Raw genomic sequence first — 15,241 nt, 5'->3', positions numbered from 1 at the left:
TGCCTTTTAACAAATAAAGGCGTGTGTGCGCTTTTAAGAACAGAACAATTTCTAATACAATACACAACTAATAAAGTCTCTAGCAACTAATAGAAGCGCAACTTTGTTTTATTACGTTTCTTTTTATCACGACAATAAGTCAAGCCATCCTTCAGCAGCTGAGCAACAGGAGCATCCAAACCGATATAAACATCCATTGAGCATCCAAACTAGTGAGCAACAGTGGAGCTTGTCACTATGTTGATAAGACCTAACTTGGATATCAAATAGTTGAATCTAAGACCTGGTAAAGCTTTTGTGAATAAATTTGCAGGCTGCAATTTTGAAGAGATATGCATTGGTGAAATAAATCCTTGCTTGTATTTATCCCTAACTAAATGGCACTCAATTTCGATATGCTTTGTTCCCTCATGGAAGACTGGATTAGCTGTAATGTAGAGAGCGGCTTGATTGTCACAATAGAATTGAATAGGTGTAGGTGGATGTATTTGAAGGTCTTGAAGCAGATTATGGATCCATATCAGTTCACAAGTAGTAGTGATCATACTTATGTATTCTGCTTCGGCAGATGATCTTGAGACCGTTGTTTGTTTCTTTATTTTCCATGAAACTAAGACCTTTCTAAGAAAAATACAGTAACCTGTAAGTGACCTCCTTGTGTCTTTGCAGCTTGCCTAATCAGCATCCAAAAAACTTGCAACTTAAACTCATCATCTGCATTGAATAAAAGACCTCTATTTGTTGTACCTTTCAGATACTTAACTAGGTGAATAGCTACGTCCCAATGTGACTTATTAGGATGCTGCATATGTTGGCTCAATTATTGAGTTCCATGGCATATATCAGGCCTTGTGAACCCCAAATACAGCAGCCTTCCTAATAATCTCCTGTAAGCCTCTGGATTCTGCATTGCTCTCCTTCAGTGTTTCTTAGTTTGATCCCTCCTGGAAGTGGTGTGTTTGTAGCCTTTGCTTGAGATAATCCCACATCAGCAATAATGTCATTTATGTATTTGGTTTGTGACAGCACAATCCCATCTCTTAACCTGCAGATTTCCAAACCAAGAAAAAATTCTGGCTTCTTCCAGATCATTAATAGTGAACAGGTTATGCAGATAACTTTTAATGTCTGCTATAGTCTTCTTGCATGGTCCTGCAAGCAGGACATCATCGACATATACTAGAAGACAGAATAATCCATTTTCAGTTTGTTTTATGAATAAACAATGATCAAGCTTGGATTGGATGAATCCATAATTCTCTAATTGGGATGTAAACTCTTGATTCCATTGCCTAGAGGCTTGTTTAAGCACATAAAGTGATCTTTTAAGTTTACACACATGATCCTTAAGGACTGAATACCCTTCATGTGGTACCATATAAATCTCTTCATTCAACAAACCATGCAAGAAGGCATTATTAATGTCTAATTGGTGTAAATACTAGTTATGCTTCGCTGCTATTGCAAGTAAAACTCTTATTCTAACAGCCTTTGCAACAGGTGAAAAGTTGTCTAGGTAGCCTACACCTTCTATTTGGTTATATTCCTTGGCAACTAGCCTAGCTTTAGATATCTATGGTACCATCTGGTTTCAACTTAAGTTTATAAATCCACTTGCATCCTATAGCTCTTTTATCCTCTGGTAATCTGGTTATTTCCCAAGTTTTGTTATCTTCTAGTGCTTTTATTTCATTTGTCATAGCATCTACCCATTCCCATTTCTTGATAGCTTCATTAAAATTACTAGGTTCCACGGGATTTCTGCAACTGTATGTAGACATTTGTGTATATGAGTAGAATGAATGATAGAAGGCATGTCTAAATCAGATTCTGTCTGGGAGCAAATCTAGTCTTGAAACCTTATAGGTTGAGATGTTTGTCTAGAAGATCTTCTAAGGATAGTGGTATTATCTTGATTCTCATCTACATGATCATGAACTTCAGTATCTATTATTCTTTCTGGTTCTTCAGCAACCTCTGTGTCATCCAGGTTATTACCAGATAGAATCATTGGCAATGAACAGGTTATACGATCATTAGACTTTTTAGCAAAAGAGAACACATCCTCATGAAAGATGACATCCCTAGAAACCATCATGCAACTTTTTGTCATATCATACACTTTATCACCCCTTTGATTAGGAGCATATCCTAAGAAGACACATTTCATGGCTCTTATGTCAAATTTGAATTTGTGAGGCATATTGTTGGTGGCAAAACACATACAACTAAAGATTTTAAGAGAAGAATAATCTGCAGGCTTATTAAATAAGATTTCATAAGGAGTTTTCCAATTCAATATAGGAGTTGGTGTTGTATTTATCAAGAAAGTAGAAGTTAAAATGGCCTCAGCCAAAAACATTTTAAGTAGGTTAGCTTGAAACATTAAGCACCTAGCTACTTGCAAGAGATGTTTATGCTTTTTTTCCACAATGGCATTTTGTTGTGGGGTGTATGTGCATGTAGTTTAGTGGATAATCCCCTCATTTTTAAAGAAGTTTGACATTGTTCCCCCATGAATTCAGGGTCATTATCACTCCTAATGTTCTTAATTCTAATGCTGAATTGTGTCAAGATCATCTTGTGAAAGGTTTTTGAGATTTCTGTTGCATGAGATAAGTCCAGGTACATCTAGAGTAATCATCTACTATAGTGAGCATATAAGTGCATTTAGATATGGAATACTCATTGTAAGGACCCTATAGGTCAACATGTAGAAGCTCAAAACAATGTTTGGGGATAAAAGTACTGATAGAAAAGGGTAATCTCTATTGTTTAGCTTGTGGGCATATTTCAGATGTGAAATCATGATTCTTATCAAGTTTTGGTAATCCAGTATGCAAGACGTAAAGTTTCCCTACTAATCCAGTATGAGAAGTATGAAGATCAAGTTCACTATGACTGTGGATGGTTTCTACTATGATTTTTCTGTTTAATGACTGTGAGTTCAAGACGTAAAGTTTCCCTACTAAGCAGGCCACTGAAATGATTTCTTTAGTCTTGTGATCCTGCATAACACAACAAGATTCAAGAAATTTAATCTTAATAAGAAGGCTACCACATAATTTGCTGACAGAAAGTAAGTTGAATTGTAAATGAGGGACATATAGTGTATCTTTTAAGGTAATTTTGCTGTTAAGTCTAATGTCTCCTGATTTTTCAACCTTATGTCTAGTTCCATCAGCCAAGTGTATAAAGATATTAGACAGATTGGTTCTTTTATTAGTAAACATTAATTCATCATTCTCATATGAGATGTGGAACCACTATCAATAATCCAAGTATTAGAATTTCTGGTATTAAAAGAATCAGGTTCTGCAGTTTTACCAAAGAAATCATATCTGTCTTCATCTGTTATTGTCAATGTTTGGGGCTTTAATCCTCCAAGAAACTTGTGAAATTCGGTTCTCAACATCTCAGTTTTGGCTTTTCCATCCACAGCACCAGTTCCAGTAATTTTCATGTCAATGGCTGCAGCTACTTTATTTGTTGTAAGTGTAGTGCCTTTTTTCAGTTCCATAAGCGTCTTGTACCAGTCAGGGTATCCATGTATCTCAAAGCATGCTTCCTTGAGATGCCCTAACTTCCCACATTCCTTACATATCTGCAGTCTCTTGTCTGGAAAATTTTTCTTTCTTTGGAATTTTTTCTGAAATTCTGGCTTTTTATACACCTGCATTGCCATATTCTGGGACGTATTTCGCTGCTCTTCTTTTTGTTTTTCAACTCTGAGAATCATTGCATAAGCTCTACTAACACCAGGCATTGGACCCATCATGAGGATTTGATTCCTCTCGTGGTAATGTATTTCATTCAATTCCATAAGGAATTGAATGGTTTGATAATGGTTTTTGATGTCTGCAGTTTCTTTTGCCGCCCCACAGGTACATTTTGGAGTGTGGGTTATGCAAGCTAACTTATCTCACAGTTTCTTTAATTTTGAAAAGTAGGCAGAAACTGTTAAAGATCCTTGTGACACACCAAGTTCTTTCTTCAATCGATATTCCAATGGACCATGACTCTGTCCAAATCTGCTTTCAAGATCCACAACTCTCTTGATGTGTTAGTACACATAAAACTCTCAACTATGTCTCGTAAGATTGAGTTCAGAATCCATGAAGTCACCATGGAATCTGTTCTGTCCCACTGCTCCATTTCTTTCGTATTTTCTTCAGGTTTCTTTGTATCTTCACTGATGAAACTCAATTTCATCTTGGCTCTTAGAGCCAATTTTATTAATCTGCTCCAGGATAGAAAATTGGTTCCATCTAGAAGTGTAGTGACTAAGCTCAACCCTGGATTGTCACTGGGTTGTAATTTGAGTGCTTCTGCATCATCAACCATTCTTGAAGCCTTTTCTGATTCTTGAAATTGACAAGGCAGTGACCTTGATTTTCTTGGTTTCAAAGCGAAAGGAATTAGAGACCATCAATGATGGCTCTGATACCATGTAAAATTGGCAACGGAAACTATGGAGAAATTCGTTAAGAAAATAAAAGGAGAATTAAATCAGCAAGAAAAGAAGTTTCATTCAAAAGCCCAAGTTTCTTCTTTGTTCTTCTTGTTCTGTTTGAAGAAGAAGGCGTACACAAATATATATAGAGTTACTATTCTCAACTAACTAAAACTAACTCGCCTTTTAACTAATAAAGGCGTGTGTGCGCTTTTAAGAACAGAACAATTTCTAATACAATACACAACTAATAAAGTCGCGAGCAACTAATAGAAGCGCAACTTCGTTTTATTACGTTTCTTCTTATTATGACAATGAGTCAAGCCATCCTTCAGCAGCTGAGTAACAGTGATATTAACCTCCATTTATGCTATAATTTTTCATAGGGTCAATCATATCTACATCTCATGAGGTTTGCCTCAATTAATATACATCTCAATTAGCAATTACCCCATTTAAAGTTCGTAAAACCTTATAATATTTGATGGAGAATTGGGCAAGTATAAAGATATCTTTGACCCGATGTGATTTGGGTAATGTGCAAAATAACATCCTATGAAAAAAAATATATCAAATTGTCTCTCTGTGTTTTTAAAACTAAAGTAATTTATCCTCTTAGAAGAGCGTCTGTAATACACTCGCTCCTATTACGGGTGTGCATAGTTTTTTCTCCAAAAAAATTATTTTTGTATAATATATTAAATATCTAATTTAAAATATATACAAATATTTATAAAAAGAATAAATATACTATTTTATATATAATATATAATAGTTTTAATAATATCTACATTTTTATTTAAAAATAAAAATAAAAAAACCAACCCCTACCCACCCGCCTTCAAACCAGCCACTACCCATCCACTTCCCAACATAGTTGGTTTACATGCGAGTCAGATCGATCTTTTTGTTTCAATATTTCAAAAAAGAAGCATTGAACCCATTCTGCCTTGTTGTGGTCATCACTATTGCATTTTGCAACTCTTTTCATATTTTCGCCCGTGTACTACCTATTTTTCCCATACTTGCTAACTATAAGAGCCCAAATACTAAACTACTACTGTGTTCTGCTTTCTCTGTAGATCTAGCACAAAAACTCTCATTCTTTGTTACTTAATTATGAGTTTAGGAAAATAAAGAATCATATGTGCTGCACATTTAAATCCTATTTGATGGACTATAGTAAGAATTAAACGAATTATGTTGAAAATATGATCATAAAAGTTAGCAAAACATATTGTCCAAGAGGACATTAAGACAACTGAGAATCAGTACATATTTGTGCAGACTGGAACTACGACCCTTTGGGATCGATGTGATCAATGTTGTACCTGGTGCTGTGAAGTCCAACATAGGAAACTCTTCCATAGCAACATACAATAGGCTGCCAGAATCGAAGTTGTACAAGAAGTTTGAAGAAGCAATTCGAGCAAGAGCAATGCTTTCCCAGAACATTAAATCAACGCCTGCAGAAGAGTTTGCGAAGAAGACGGTCGACGCAGTGCTGAAGCAGAATCCACCTGCTTGGCTTTCCTTAGGCCATCTGTCCGGAGTAATGGCAATCTTGCACCATATGCCCCTTCCCATCAGAGATTTCCTCATCAGAAAGAAATTCAACTGTTGATATATCTTGCTATATCCCGCAATAACTTGGGTAGTTTCCTCTTATAACCCCATGATATATGATGCAGGTCCATAGAATTTGAATTTTCTATTTTCAGATTATATTTTATTTTTTATTTTATTTAATATGTAAAAATTATGTTATTTATTGTATATCAAGAAAAATGAGACGTAGTGTGCATCTACAGTATATATAATTGAAGAGCATCCTACCGGTATTTTCAATTTATTGATGTGTTACTTTTTTATTTTTTTTTATACTGAATAAATGTTTTTAACTTTTCCATACATCATGATTTTTCATAACTACCTTTTGATAATTTTTTTTCTCTCATTCATTTATATTTTAAATATATATTATATTGTATATTTTAGATAATTTTTAACTCTAATAAAATTAAATAATATAATTTTTAAAAATATTTTATTTTAAATATTTTATAATAATTATGCACGTACATAGAATGGGTCGCACTCACTAATATATTAAACGAGGTATAAGATATAATAGTGTAAAAAACAATTCATTCCCATGTGTTGTCAAAAAAGATCAAAAAGACCCCCTTGCAATAAATAAATTAGCAAAAGAACCCTCTTTGGAAAAATGAATAGGCAAAATACCCCCTTGGACTGGAGTTGTGGTACACGCGCCAATCATATGTGGATTTTTTGTTTTGTATATGTATAATGACAAAAATATCCTTGTTTACCCACCGTTAGTTATTATTTTATATGAATCATCGGTTTATATTTAAGTAATACAAATCAAAGGGCCAAATTTGTCAAACTAAAATCGAACAGTTTAGATTTTATTTAACGAGACTATGATTTATATTTTATTTAATCAAAATGAGTGGCTCAGATTGTATTTAATCTGAATCAACGCCTTAAATTTAAAATTGTATATATAGTATATATGTATATAGTTAAAATTATATATATGTAATATATATATATATACAATTAAAAGATATATATCTAATATATATAGAAAGAGAGAGAAGGGGCAGAGGAGGAGGGGGAGGCGATGGGAAGAGACGACAGCTGAGTGGGAGGCTAGGAGCTATGAGCTGGGGGGAGCAGAAGGGGGAGGGGGGCTGAGAGGGAAGGGAAAGGAGGAGGCGGTGGAAGGGAAAAGGGGAGGAGAGAGGGGGAGGCAAGGTTGTTCAGAAATTGAGTGATTTGAACGTAGAATTCAATGAAGGAGAACGTTATTCTCAAGTGAAGAAATCAAGATTTCATTCCAAAGAAAAAATTTACAGTTTCTGTTAAATACAAGGGAGAAGACGATGAACAGAAACTCAACTAACCACTTACCCAAACCACTAGTCCACACCAGCACTAGGTGGCATACACGTCATGCCCCGTCAACAACTTATAAAGTCAGGAATTACAATTACAAAGAAAACAAGAAAACGTTAAAACGCGTCTTCTTCCACGGATGATTTTTCCTCTGTTGCTAGTCTGCTGCCACTATGATCAACCAGCCTCAATCAACCAGGATTCCATTCAATATTCACAACAAGGGCTGCGACAGAGAGGGGGGAAGATGGCAGTGGCAGCGAAGGCTGAAGAAGACAACGGTGGTGGCAACTGAGGACTAGGGAAGGGGGGCTGCCTTGGGTGAAGGGAGAAAGGTACAAGGTTATTTTTTTCTTATCTTTTTCCTTTTACATTTTAAATGTAATTTGAATTATAATTCTTATTTTCTTTTGTAATTTTCAATTATTTTATATTAAATATTAAGTATTTCATAATTTTTGGCTATCTTTATTAATATATATATATATATTTACATATAAATAAAAGAGATAGAATCTTGATCATTGATTTTAACTAGTTAAGAGCCAACGGTCCATAATAAAGGGTAAGAAATATAATTATCTAATTAAAAAATAAAGTACCTAAAAATGGAATTGTGTACTACAAATCCTACCCCACAGGGGTATTTTCCATATTTAATTTTTTCATAGGTGGGATTTTTGCTAATTTATTTATTATAAGGAGATATTTTTTTATCTTTTTTAAAAATATAATAAGGTAAATTGCTTTTTACCCAAATATAATATATAAAATTTGAAATAAAAAATTCAATTTGAGGAAAAAATACAAAAATAACAGCAGAATACCTTTGTATTTTGCCAGTATTATAGAGGCATAAGGACCATTGAAGTGGCAACAATAATATTGTTATTGTGTACAGTTTTGATGAATATACTAATTGAAGGGGTGACAGGTATTTGTGAATTTGTTTATGTTTGGCTAGACATGTGCTTGCATGAAACACAGAAAATTATCGTTGTGCTTGTTTTCATTTTCATGGAGATAGTCCGAAACATAATAAATATTTTGATAGATTTGACCCAGCTTAACTTGGTGTGTTTTAGTTGATATTGGGCCTTTATCCTTTCTTTTGTACTTATTGTCTAAAACAAACCTTACCCCTAAATCCGAGTCAGATATCACTCCATCCCGTTTCTATGTGGTCCACCTAACAAAACCCCTCCGGCAAGCGCACGGCTCCGCCAGTCACCTGATGTTGTCTAGATAGATGTCGCCCATGAGACATGTTTGGTTTGTATAGTCACGGCGCCACATCCAGTGGTTTCAAATTCCACAACTCGCAGCCGCTGTCCGCGATGCCCAAGAATGCGTTGCAATCCGTGAAAGTGGCACTCCCCTTGATCCGGATTGCAGGTCATCGGCTACCTCGTGTCCTCCAAAAAGTTTGGTACCTGAGAAAAGAGAGCAGATCATTAGTCTTGTTGGAACATCCTCAGCTAAAACCCTCTGACTCTTAAGTCAGTAAAGGAATTCAAGATAGAATAAGCGAGCTAAATTCAATCTCAAGCAAACTAGTATGGTATTCAGTGTAATTAATATCTTACCATAAATGAACTGTATATGGGGTATTTATATAATATCTGAATGGATCCACTTGCATGCTTGGAGTGGTTCATTCACATTGCACCACGTGTCCTGATCTTGATTCATAAGGTGTTAAAACAATCAATGGTCCCTCGTAATGGATCTTGGAGCCAAATCGTGGATACAGGTCAAGTTTTGGGACCAGACTCGGATGTGCAGGTAAACATCCTAAGTATCTGGGTCGGCTCCGCAACCCGACCTAGAATCATGGTTCGCAGATCCCGCGGGTAGAACCTATTAATAAATATCTACTCTAGGGTGTATGTATGTCATTTTCATTAATAATTACTTAAATCCCCGTCATTACTCTCTCAATTGTTCTTAGTGTGTTAAACCCATTAAAAGAATTTAATCAATCGCTCATTCTGAACCCCTGGATCTGTTTATAGTCCTTCGCATCCCACCATCCATTTTAGCGTGCCTTTCCACCTTCCATCGCCTATATATATGCTGACCTATTGACTTGTTCCATGCCCCCTTCATGCGAGCTGCTTGCCTAGGTGCGATCTGTTGAGCTTTAAGAGACTCGTTCTCTAGGTATCTTTCAAATCTCCTTCCCTTAATTCTTTTTCATTATGTGTTCAAATACTGGTTCGAGTTCGGAATCTAGCCCCAAATCCAATTCTTCGGGGTCGACCGCAAGTTCGCCCCAACCAATTCCTCATGGAGTAGGTCCTTGCGTTGTTCCTCCGATTAAGGCAGGTCCTTCAGCCGCTCCTCTAACTAGGGTAGAAACTGACTTAGAAATAGTAGATCCGAGTGATAAAAACTTAGAGCAGTATGAAGTCATGATGTCTAGGAACCTTTGGGTTGGAGTCGTTAGATCTCCATACATTTCTCCCAGAGCGATTAGGGAAAAGTGTTATATTCCCAATGAATTTGAGATAATTCTTCCTCATTCTTCTGATAGAATGCATCGACCTCCTAAGGGCTTTTGCACAATATCTACTGTTCACCTCGAATCAGGTCTTCGTTTTTCCCCTTGCTCAACCCACATCCAAAATATTAGGTCGCTTAGACATATGCCCTATGCAGCTAGCCCCCAATTCCACTCTTCATATACTCATGTTTATATTAGTTATGCGTTATCGTCATCACGAGCCTAGTTTTGATAACTTCTAGTCCCTTGATAAGTTTATGACCTCGAAGATGTCCGGGGATCCGTGTTTCTTCTATTTTACTGCTAAGTCAAACTGTAGATTTTTAGATAAGCTCAAATCTAATGTAAGCCCTTGGACAGATAATTTTTTTTTTATCCGCCCTCCACTTGGTTAATCTTGGCCCTTTCCCTACGAATGGCGTGGCACAAAGCCCGAACCCGAGACTTATGGGGGGGAGCTGGTGTTAGGATAGATGACCAAAAAGCCAATTAGATTGGTCTGGATGTATTCTACTATGACAATTAATCGATATTATGTAATATTATTTTAAGTGAATAAAATGAGTATTCTTTTGTTGTGCTCATATTGTATGTTTGCATCTATTTGAACAACACAACAAAGCTCACAGACCAATTGGCAACCATGCAGTTAGGTCGGGTATTGGATGGTGGTTATGAAACCAATTTCCAAACGGTTAGGTCTGAAACGTTCCAGGTCGAGAACCTTGAGATTGGGCATTGAGAGTCCTATCGAGACTTGCACTAAGAGTCGCATTCAATTAGTGAGTACCGTGTTTCATCGGTGATAAACATGGGGTGTTTATGTCTTAGTAGGTCGATCGACTAGGTGCCCGAATCAACTGAACTAACTCACAGGGATCATCATAAGGAAGCATTAGAGGCTTGGTCGGTCTGACTTGAATCCCCGGTTCCAATACTACAGGAGTAGTCCTCACACTTAAGGAACCACAACAGTCACGTGCATACGATGACTATATCTTGGATATGTGCGCGAGGTGATTGTGTTGCAGACATGATCATCATAAACCTCGTCGAGTGCAATCGGAGTATGTATCGAGGATGGTGAGTTCCAAGAAGAGGATCCATCCCCTATTAATATCTGGTAGAATTGTCTCCTATGTACTTGAAGACGGGCTTACACCTTATGAACCTGTGGCCATAGTGGTTTATCGAATAGGTAAGGAGGTTCCTATGTCAATCAATTAAGCGTAGAGCAGTCTCAAGTATTAAAGCATAGAAGCCTAGTTTAGATGGGAATCGATACCTAATCCCATGCCCTAAACTAAGGCCAGGATACGGTAGATAGAAGGACCGTATTTATATGGACTCGAGAGCCTAAATGTTCACACGGACATTCACCTGGTCTCTAGTGCCATGGACCATTGCTAGACGGCCACCCATAGTGACGGGCTTTCTTGATTAAAAGTTAATCAAGCATTATTAATTAAATTAGATATAACTAATAATAGTTTTAGACACTAGCGAGTCTAGGTGAAAGGTGAACTTAAAGAGTCACACACAAATCACCGGAAAAGGACAAAGAATTAATTTGAAATTAATTCCACAAGTTATTATATTACCTTGTTATTTAATAAGTTGGATCTTAATGATGACAATAAGGGCTTATGTATTTAATTGGATTCAATACATATTAGGCAAATAAATTAGAATAATATTCCCAATACATACTAATATTTTTACATAATAATGTAAATAATCTCAAAATTAATCTGGTCCAATTTCTTCAATATTAATATTTTTACATAATAATCAAAAAAATTAGTATATTCTTTTTTATTAACATATTAATCTCTATAATCCAACGAGCTTTAAACTAATACTTTTATATAATTTTTGTAGATAATGTCTATTGGTACACCGCCTCTATCGCGTGGTCGTGGTCGTGGTCGTGGCCGCGGTTGTGGCCCTGTACTGCCACCAGTACCATTAGATGCTTCTCATGTCGAGGAAGCATCCCCTCGACCACCTACACCCCTGATACGCTCGCACTGTCCCCTGTCCCGCAGACTCCAGATGATGCTGGTATATCTGGTGCTGCATATACGGCTACAGATGACGCATTACAGCAGCCTGCCACACCAGCGGCTGCTCCACCACCATCATTAATCCACCTACCATCAGCGCACTAGTACATTAGCCTCGATGACACGAGGCAAGTTTGTTAAATAATTTTTCTATTATGAATAATTTTATTTTGAAAATGTTAATTAATTATTTAATATCAAACTAAATTAAGATCTGACATACAGTTCCACGAGCGCATCAATGCGGTCGTGCGGGAACATTTTCCCCACCTGTGGTTGTGTCTGAAGCAAGTGCCGGAGCACCAACATTTCTGGTTTGACATCATGAAGGTAATTAGTTTTAAATAAATTTTTTTTATCTAATATAAAATCTAATTGTTTAATTTATTTAACTAGTGTTTTAAAAAATTTTATTACTACAGATGACCTACTGGTGGGACTGTGACGATGAGTCCACGTTTTGGGTCTTCCACATATCGGCTGGGAAGTACATCCGGAAGACCTTCTCCGTCGTCTGGTCTAGCCTGGTCAAGCCACTATGGCTGGCCAACAAGGTCTGGCTCCAGCTCCAGTTGTACTGGGCCAGCAAGGACTTCCAGTAGGAGTCCTCCAAGAATAAGGTGAACCCCACGGCGTCCTCGACTGTGTACCGAGGGAGTCTTCCTCAGTCAACATGCACAAGAAGAAGTTGATAAGTAAATAAAAATTATTTATGTATTAAATTATTATTTTTAATTATGATGCTAATTAGTTAACTACTTTTTTCTTATACAGGAGACAGAGCTTTGTAGGCCGCCCAAGTAGATGGAATTATTTGAGCGGTGCTACAAGAAGAAAGAAGACGACGACTGGAGCGGGCCGATGGTGGTGGAGGTCACGAAAAGTAGCTAAATATTTAATATTATTCCTTTAATAAATAATTCTTTATTTAATAAAGTACTAATATTTTTTTTTGTTTTACAGGAGACGTTCCAGAAGATGCTGGAGGATCATCAACCACAGCCCACAGCCGACGACCTCGATGCTCCCGTCGAGTCCGAGGCTTCGGTGGCAATGATGGAGCAGCAGATGTGGTTGGCTGCAGTCAGAGGTAAGAACAAGGGTCGAGTATTTGTCTTTGGTTCTGAGGCCCATGTGTCTAGCCGCACATTCACATCACCATCACCATCGCTACCACCAGATCCAGTCATGGAGGACTGCATCGGCCATCTCGAGATGATGATGGCTGACATGATGGACATGATGCAGGCCTCCTCGTCCACTATAGCCCGGCCTCTGACGAATCCCCAGGCTGAGAATTAGGACGACGTTGATGATGACCATTTAGATTAGATTTTATATTTTTGTTTTCATTTTTGTAATTACATAATTTTTCATATTGATATAATATTTTTTAATTATTAATTATTTCATAATGAAGATTAAATTCCATCATTTTATATTTATTCAATTAATCAAATTTATAGATAAAATTAATTCAAATTTCATCAAATTAACTGTAAATTTATTAAAATGTATAAATCTATTTATTTATTCAAACTTATTAAATATATTAATAATTTATATAAAATTGTAAAATTCAAAACTTATGAATGGGTTTAGCAATGCTAAAAAAAGTATTACAAATTTAATAAATACTCATTCCGAATCATGTTCCAACGACTGCCCGAAAAAGTGTTCCTAAATTGGACAAATCATTCCAAATTAATATATAACCATTCCAATTAGAATTATTAATCAATATCTAATATGTGTTCCAAGTGATTGAAAGTATATTAAGTTAATTACTTAGAAATATGAAGAACAATGCTAAATTGGAATGTGTTGACTAGATCAACAAAAGAGGAGCAAGAAAGCTGGAAAGCTTGAAGAAGGGTAGTTAGTAGTTTATTGCATAGTTTTCTCTACACATTTCATCTTCCCTACAAGCATATTTGTACTAGATGGTGGAAGGTTCTTGATTATATATTTGTGATTGTAATTAATGGCTTACTCAACAAACCATGAACATCCAAAAGATTTGTCAAAGTTGTTGACGTTATTTTTAGGTTTCTTTAAATATCTAAAATCTTACTAAAAAACACAACAATTTTAATACTCCCTCTTAATGTGTTTATGTGACGTCTACATAATTTCATACATAATTAAGACATTAATTAATAATTTTTAAGAAAATTTAATCATAAAGATTTATAAATTAAAATTGAAATATATTAAAACTTCAGTGGAGCAAATTGAAACTCTAAAACTCAGACCACAGGCATTTGGCACACATGTTTTGTAATAAAGTACCACATTTGCAGTATAAAACACTGCCAATCATCTGTTGGCACAGTAAATGTATCCGTGTCTTGCGCCATAGCTACATAATTTGGAAAAAAACAGAACAAAATAATTGAGGGGGATATTATGTAAAAGACAAATATATAACATCTTTGCATCGCATAATTTATTACAAAAAACCCTCATAGCTAAGTATCACATGAAAACTGCAGATAATAACATGTACAGTTGCATTAGGATTATGGTCAAATCAAGGACTCAAATGGGACCTTAATAGAGTTAAACAAGCCCATTTTATTGTCATCAACAATTCTGTTGTATTATACCAATTTACATCAGTTCAGTCACATAACTTTACTTGTTCTATCTTTTAACACAAAATAGCATAAAAACATGGTACTCTCATTACTAAAAGTATCAGCAAAATTCAAATGAATTATTAAACAATCAGTTCAGTAAGAAACTTGTTCGAGTCTCCACCTTTGATTTATACGACACAACCATTAGAAAAATCAAGCAACGATTAATCCTCAGCAGCCGACTCCATCTATTATAACAAAACTATTACCTATATCCGTAGCAGAAAACATACCTAAACATATCACTAAATTACAAATAAAAGAAACACTAAATAAAAGAAGTCGATTGCAAAAAGAAAAAAAAGGAAAAAAAAATAAGCATTACGCACAAAACCACGTAATAGAGAATAGAAGCACAAGAAAGAGAGCTACTACAAGAGAATACCTACCTTTTAGTGAGCCTTTTTGGTAGAAATTCGATTGATGGTAGCTAGGGAAATTACAGAGAGTTGGCTTCGCGGCGACCTTGGTTTTAGCGGCGGTGTTCGTGCAACAGCGATTAACAAATCCTATTAATTGACTCACTTGAGGAGTGATGACGAACGAAGACTCTGGCGGTAGAACTCAGGAGGCGGTTGATCGCGTGACGGCTGCAGATAGAGAGATAGGAGGTGAAATGAGAAAACAGGAAGGAGACGCAGTATTTGTT

The 15,241-nt window shown here is 36.0% G+C and overlaps 2 protein-coding genes and 1 long non-coding RNA gene across 4 annotated transcripts; 2 read left to right on the top strand and 1 right to left on the bottom strand.

Moving 5' to 3' along the window:
- The first annotated feature begins 4,860 nt into the window (after nt 1-4,860).
- On the top strand, nt 4,861-6,077 carry LOC105164528 (short-chain dehydrogenase virD-like). Its single transcript, XM_011083178.1, has 2 exons — nt 4,861-4,865; nt 5,741-6,077. The coding sequence occupies exons 1-2, from the start codon at nt 4,861-4,863 to the stop codon at nt 6,075-6,077; spliced, it is 342 nt and encodes a 113-aa protein (XP_011081480.1).
- A 1,077-nt stretch (nt 6,078-7,154) lies between these two features.
- On the top strand, nt 7,155-13,305 carry LOC110012124 (uncharacterized). Of its 2 annotated transcripts, none has more exons than XM_088881151.1 (5): nt 7,155-7,713; nt 12,176-12,280; nt 12,373-12,570; nt 12,725-12,833; nt 12,914-13,305. In XM_088881151.1, exons 3-5 carry the CDS (start codon nt 12,398-12,400, stop codon nt 13,250-13,252), a joined length of 621 nt encoding a protein of 206 aa, XP_088737277.1. In that variant the 5' UTR covers nt 7,155-7,713; nt 12,176-12,280; nt 12,373-12,397; the 3' UTR covers nt 13,253-13,305. The 2 variants fall into 2 exon arrangements, 1 of the variants encoding a protein (XP_088737277.1); XR_002287257.2 differs by having other exon boundaries at nt 7,158-7,713; nt 12,373-12,645.
- Nucleotides 8,348-15,241, bottom strand: LOC148787724 (uncharacterized). The gene is made up of 2 exons (XR_016065756.1): nt 14,982-15,241; nt 8,348-8,811 (listed from the first exon to the last, which is right to left on the bottom strand). It is a non-coding gene; the product is annotated as an uncharacterized LOC148787724 (long non-coding RNA).

The sequence above is a fragment of the Sesamum indicum genome, linkage group LG6, assembly GCF_026168435.1.
Source record: "Sesamum indicum cultivar Baizhima isolate 11 linkage group LG6, ASM2616843v1, whole genome shotgun sequence".
NCBI lineage: Eukaryota > Viridiplantae > Streptophyta > Magnoliopsida > Lamiales > Pedaliaceae > Sesamum > Sesamum indicum.
Note: the sequence above shows the minus strand (reverse complement) of the source record. Positions and strands in the feature narration are given on the sequence as shown.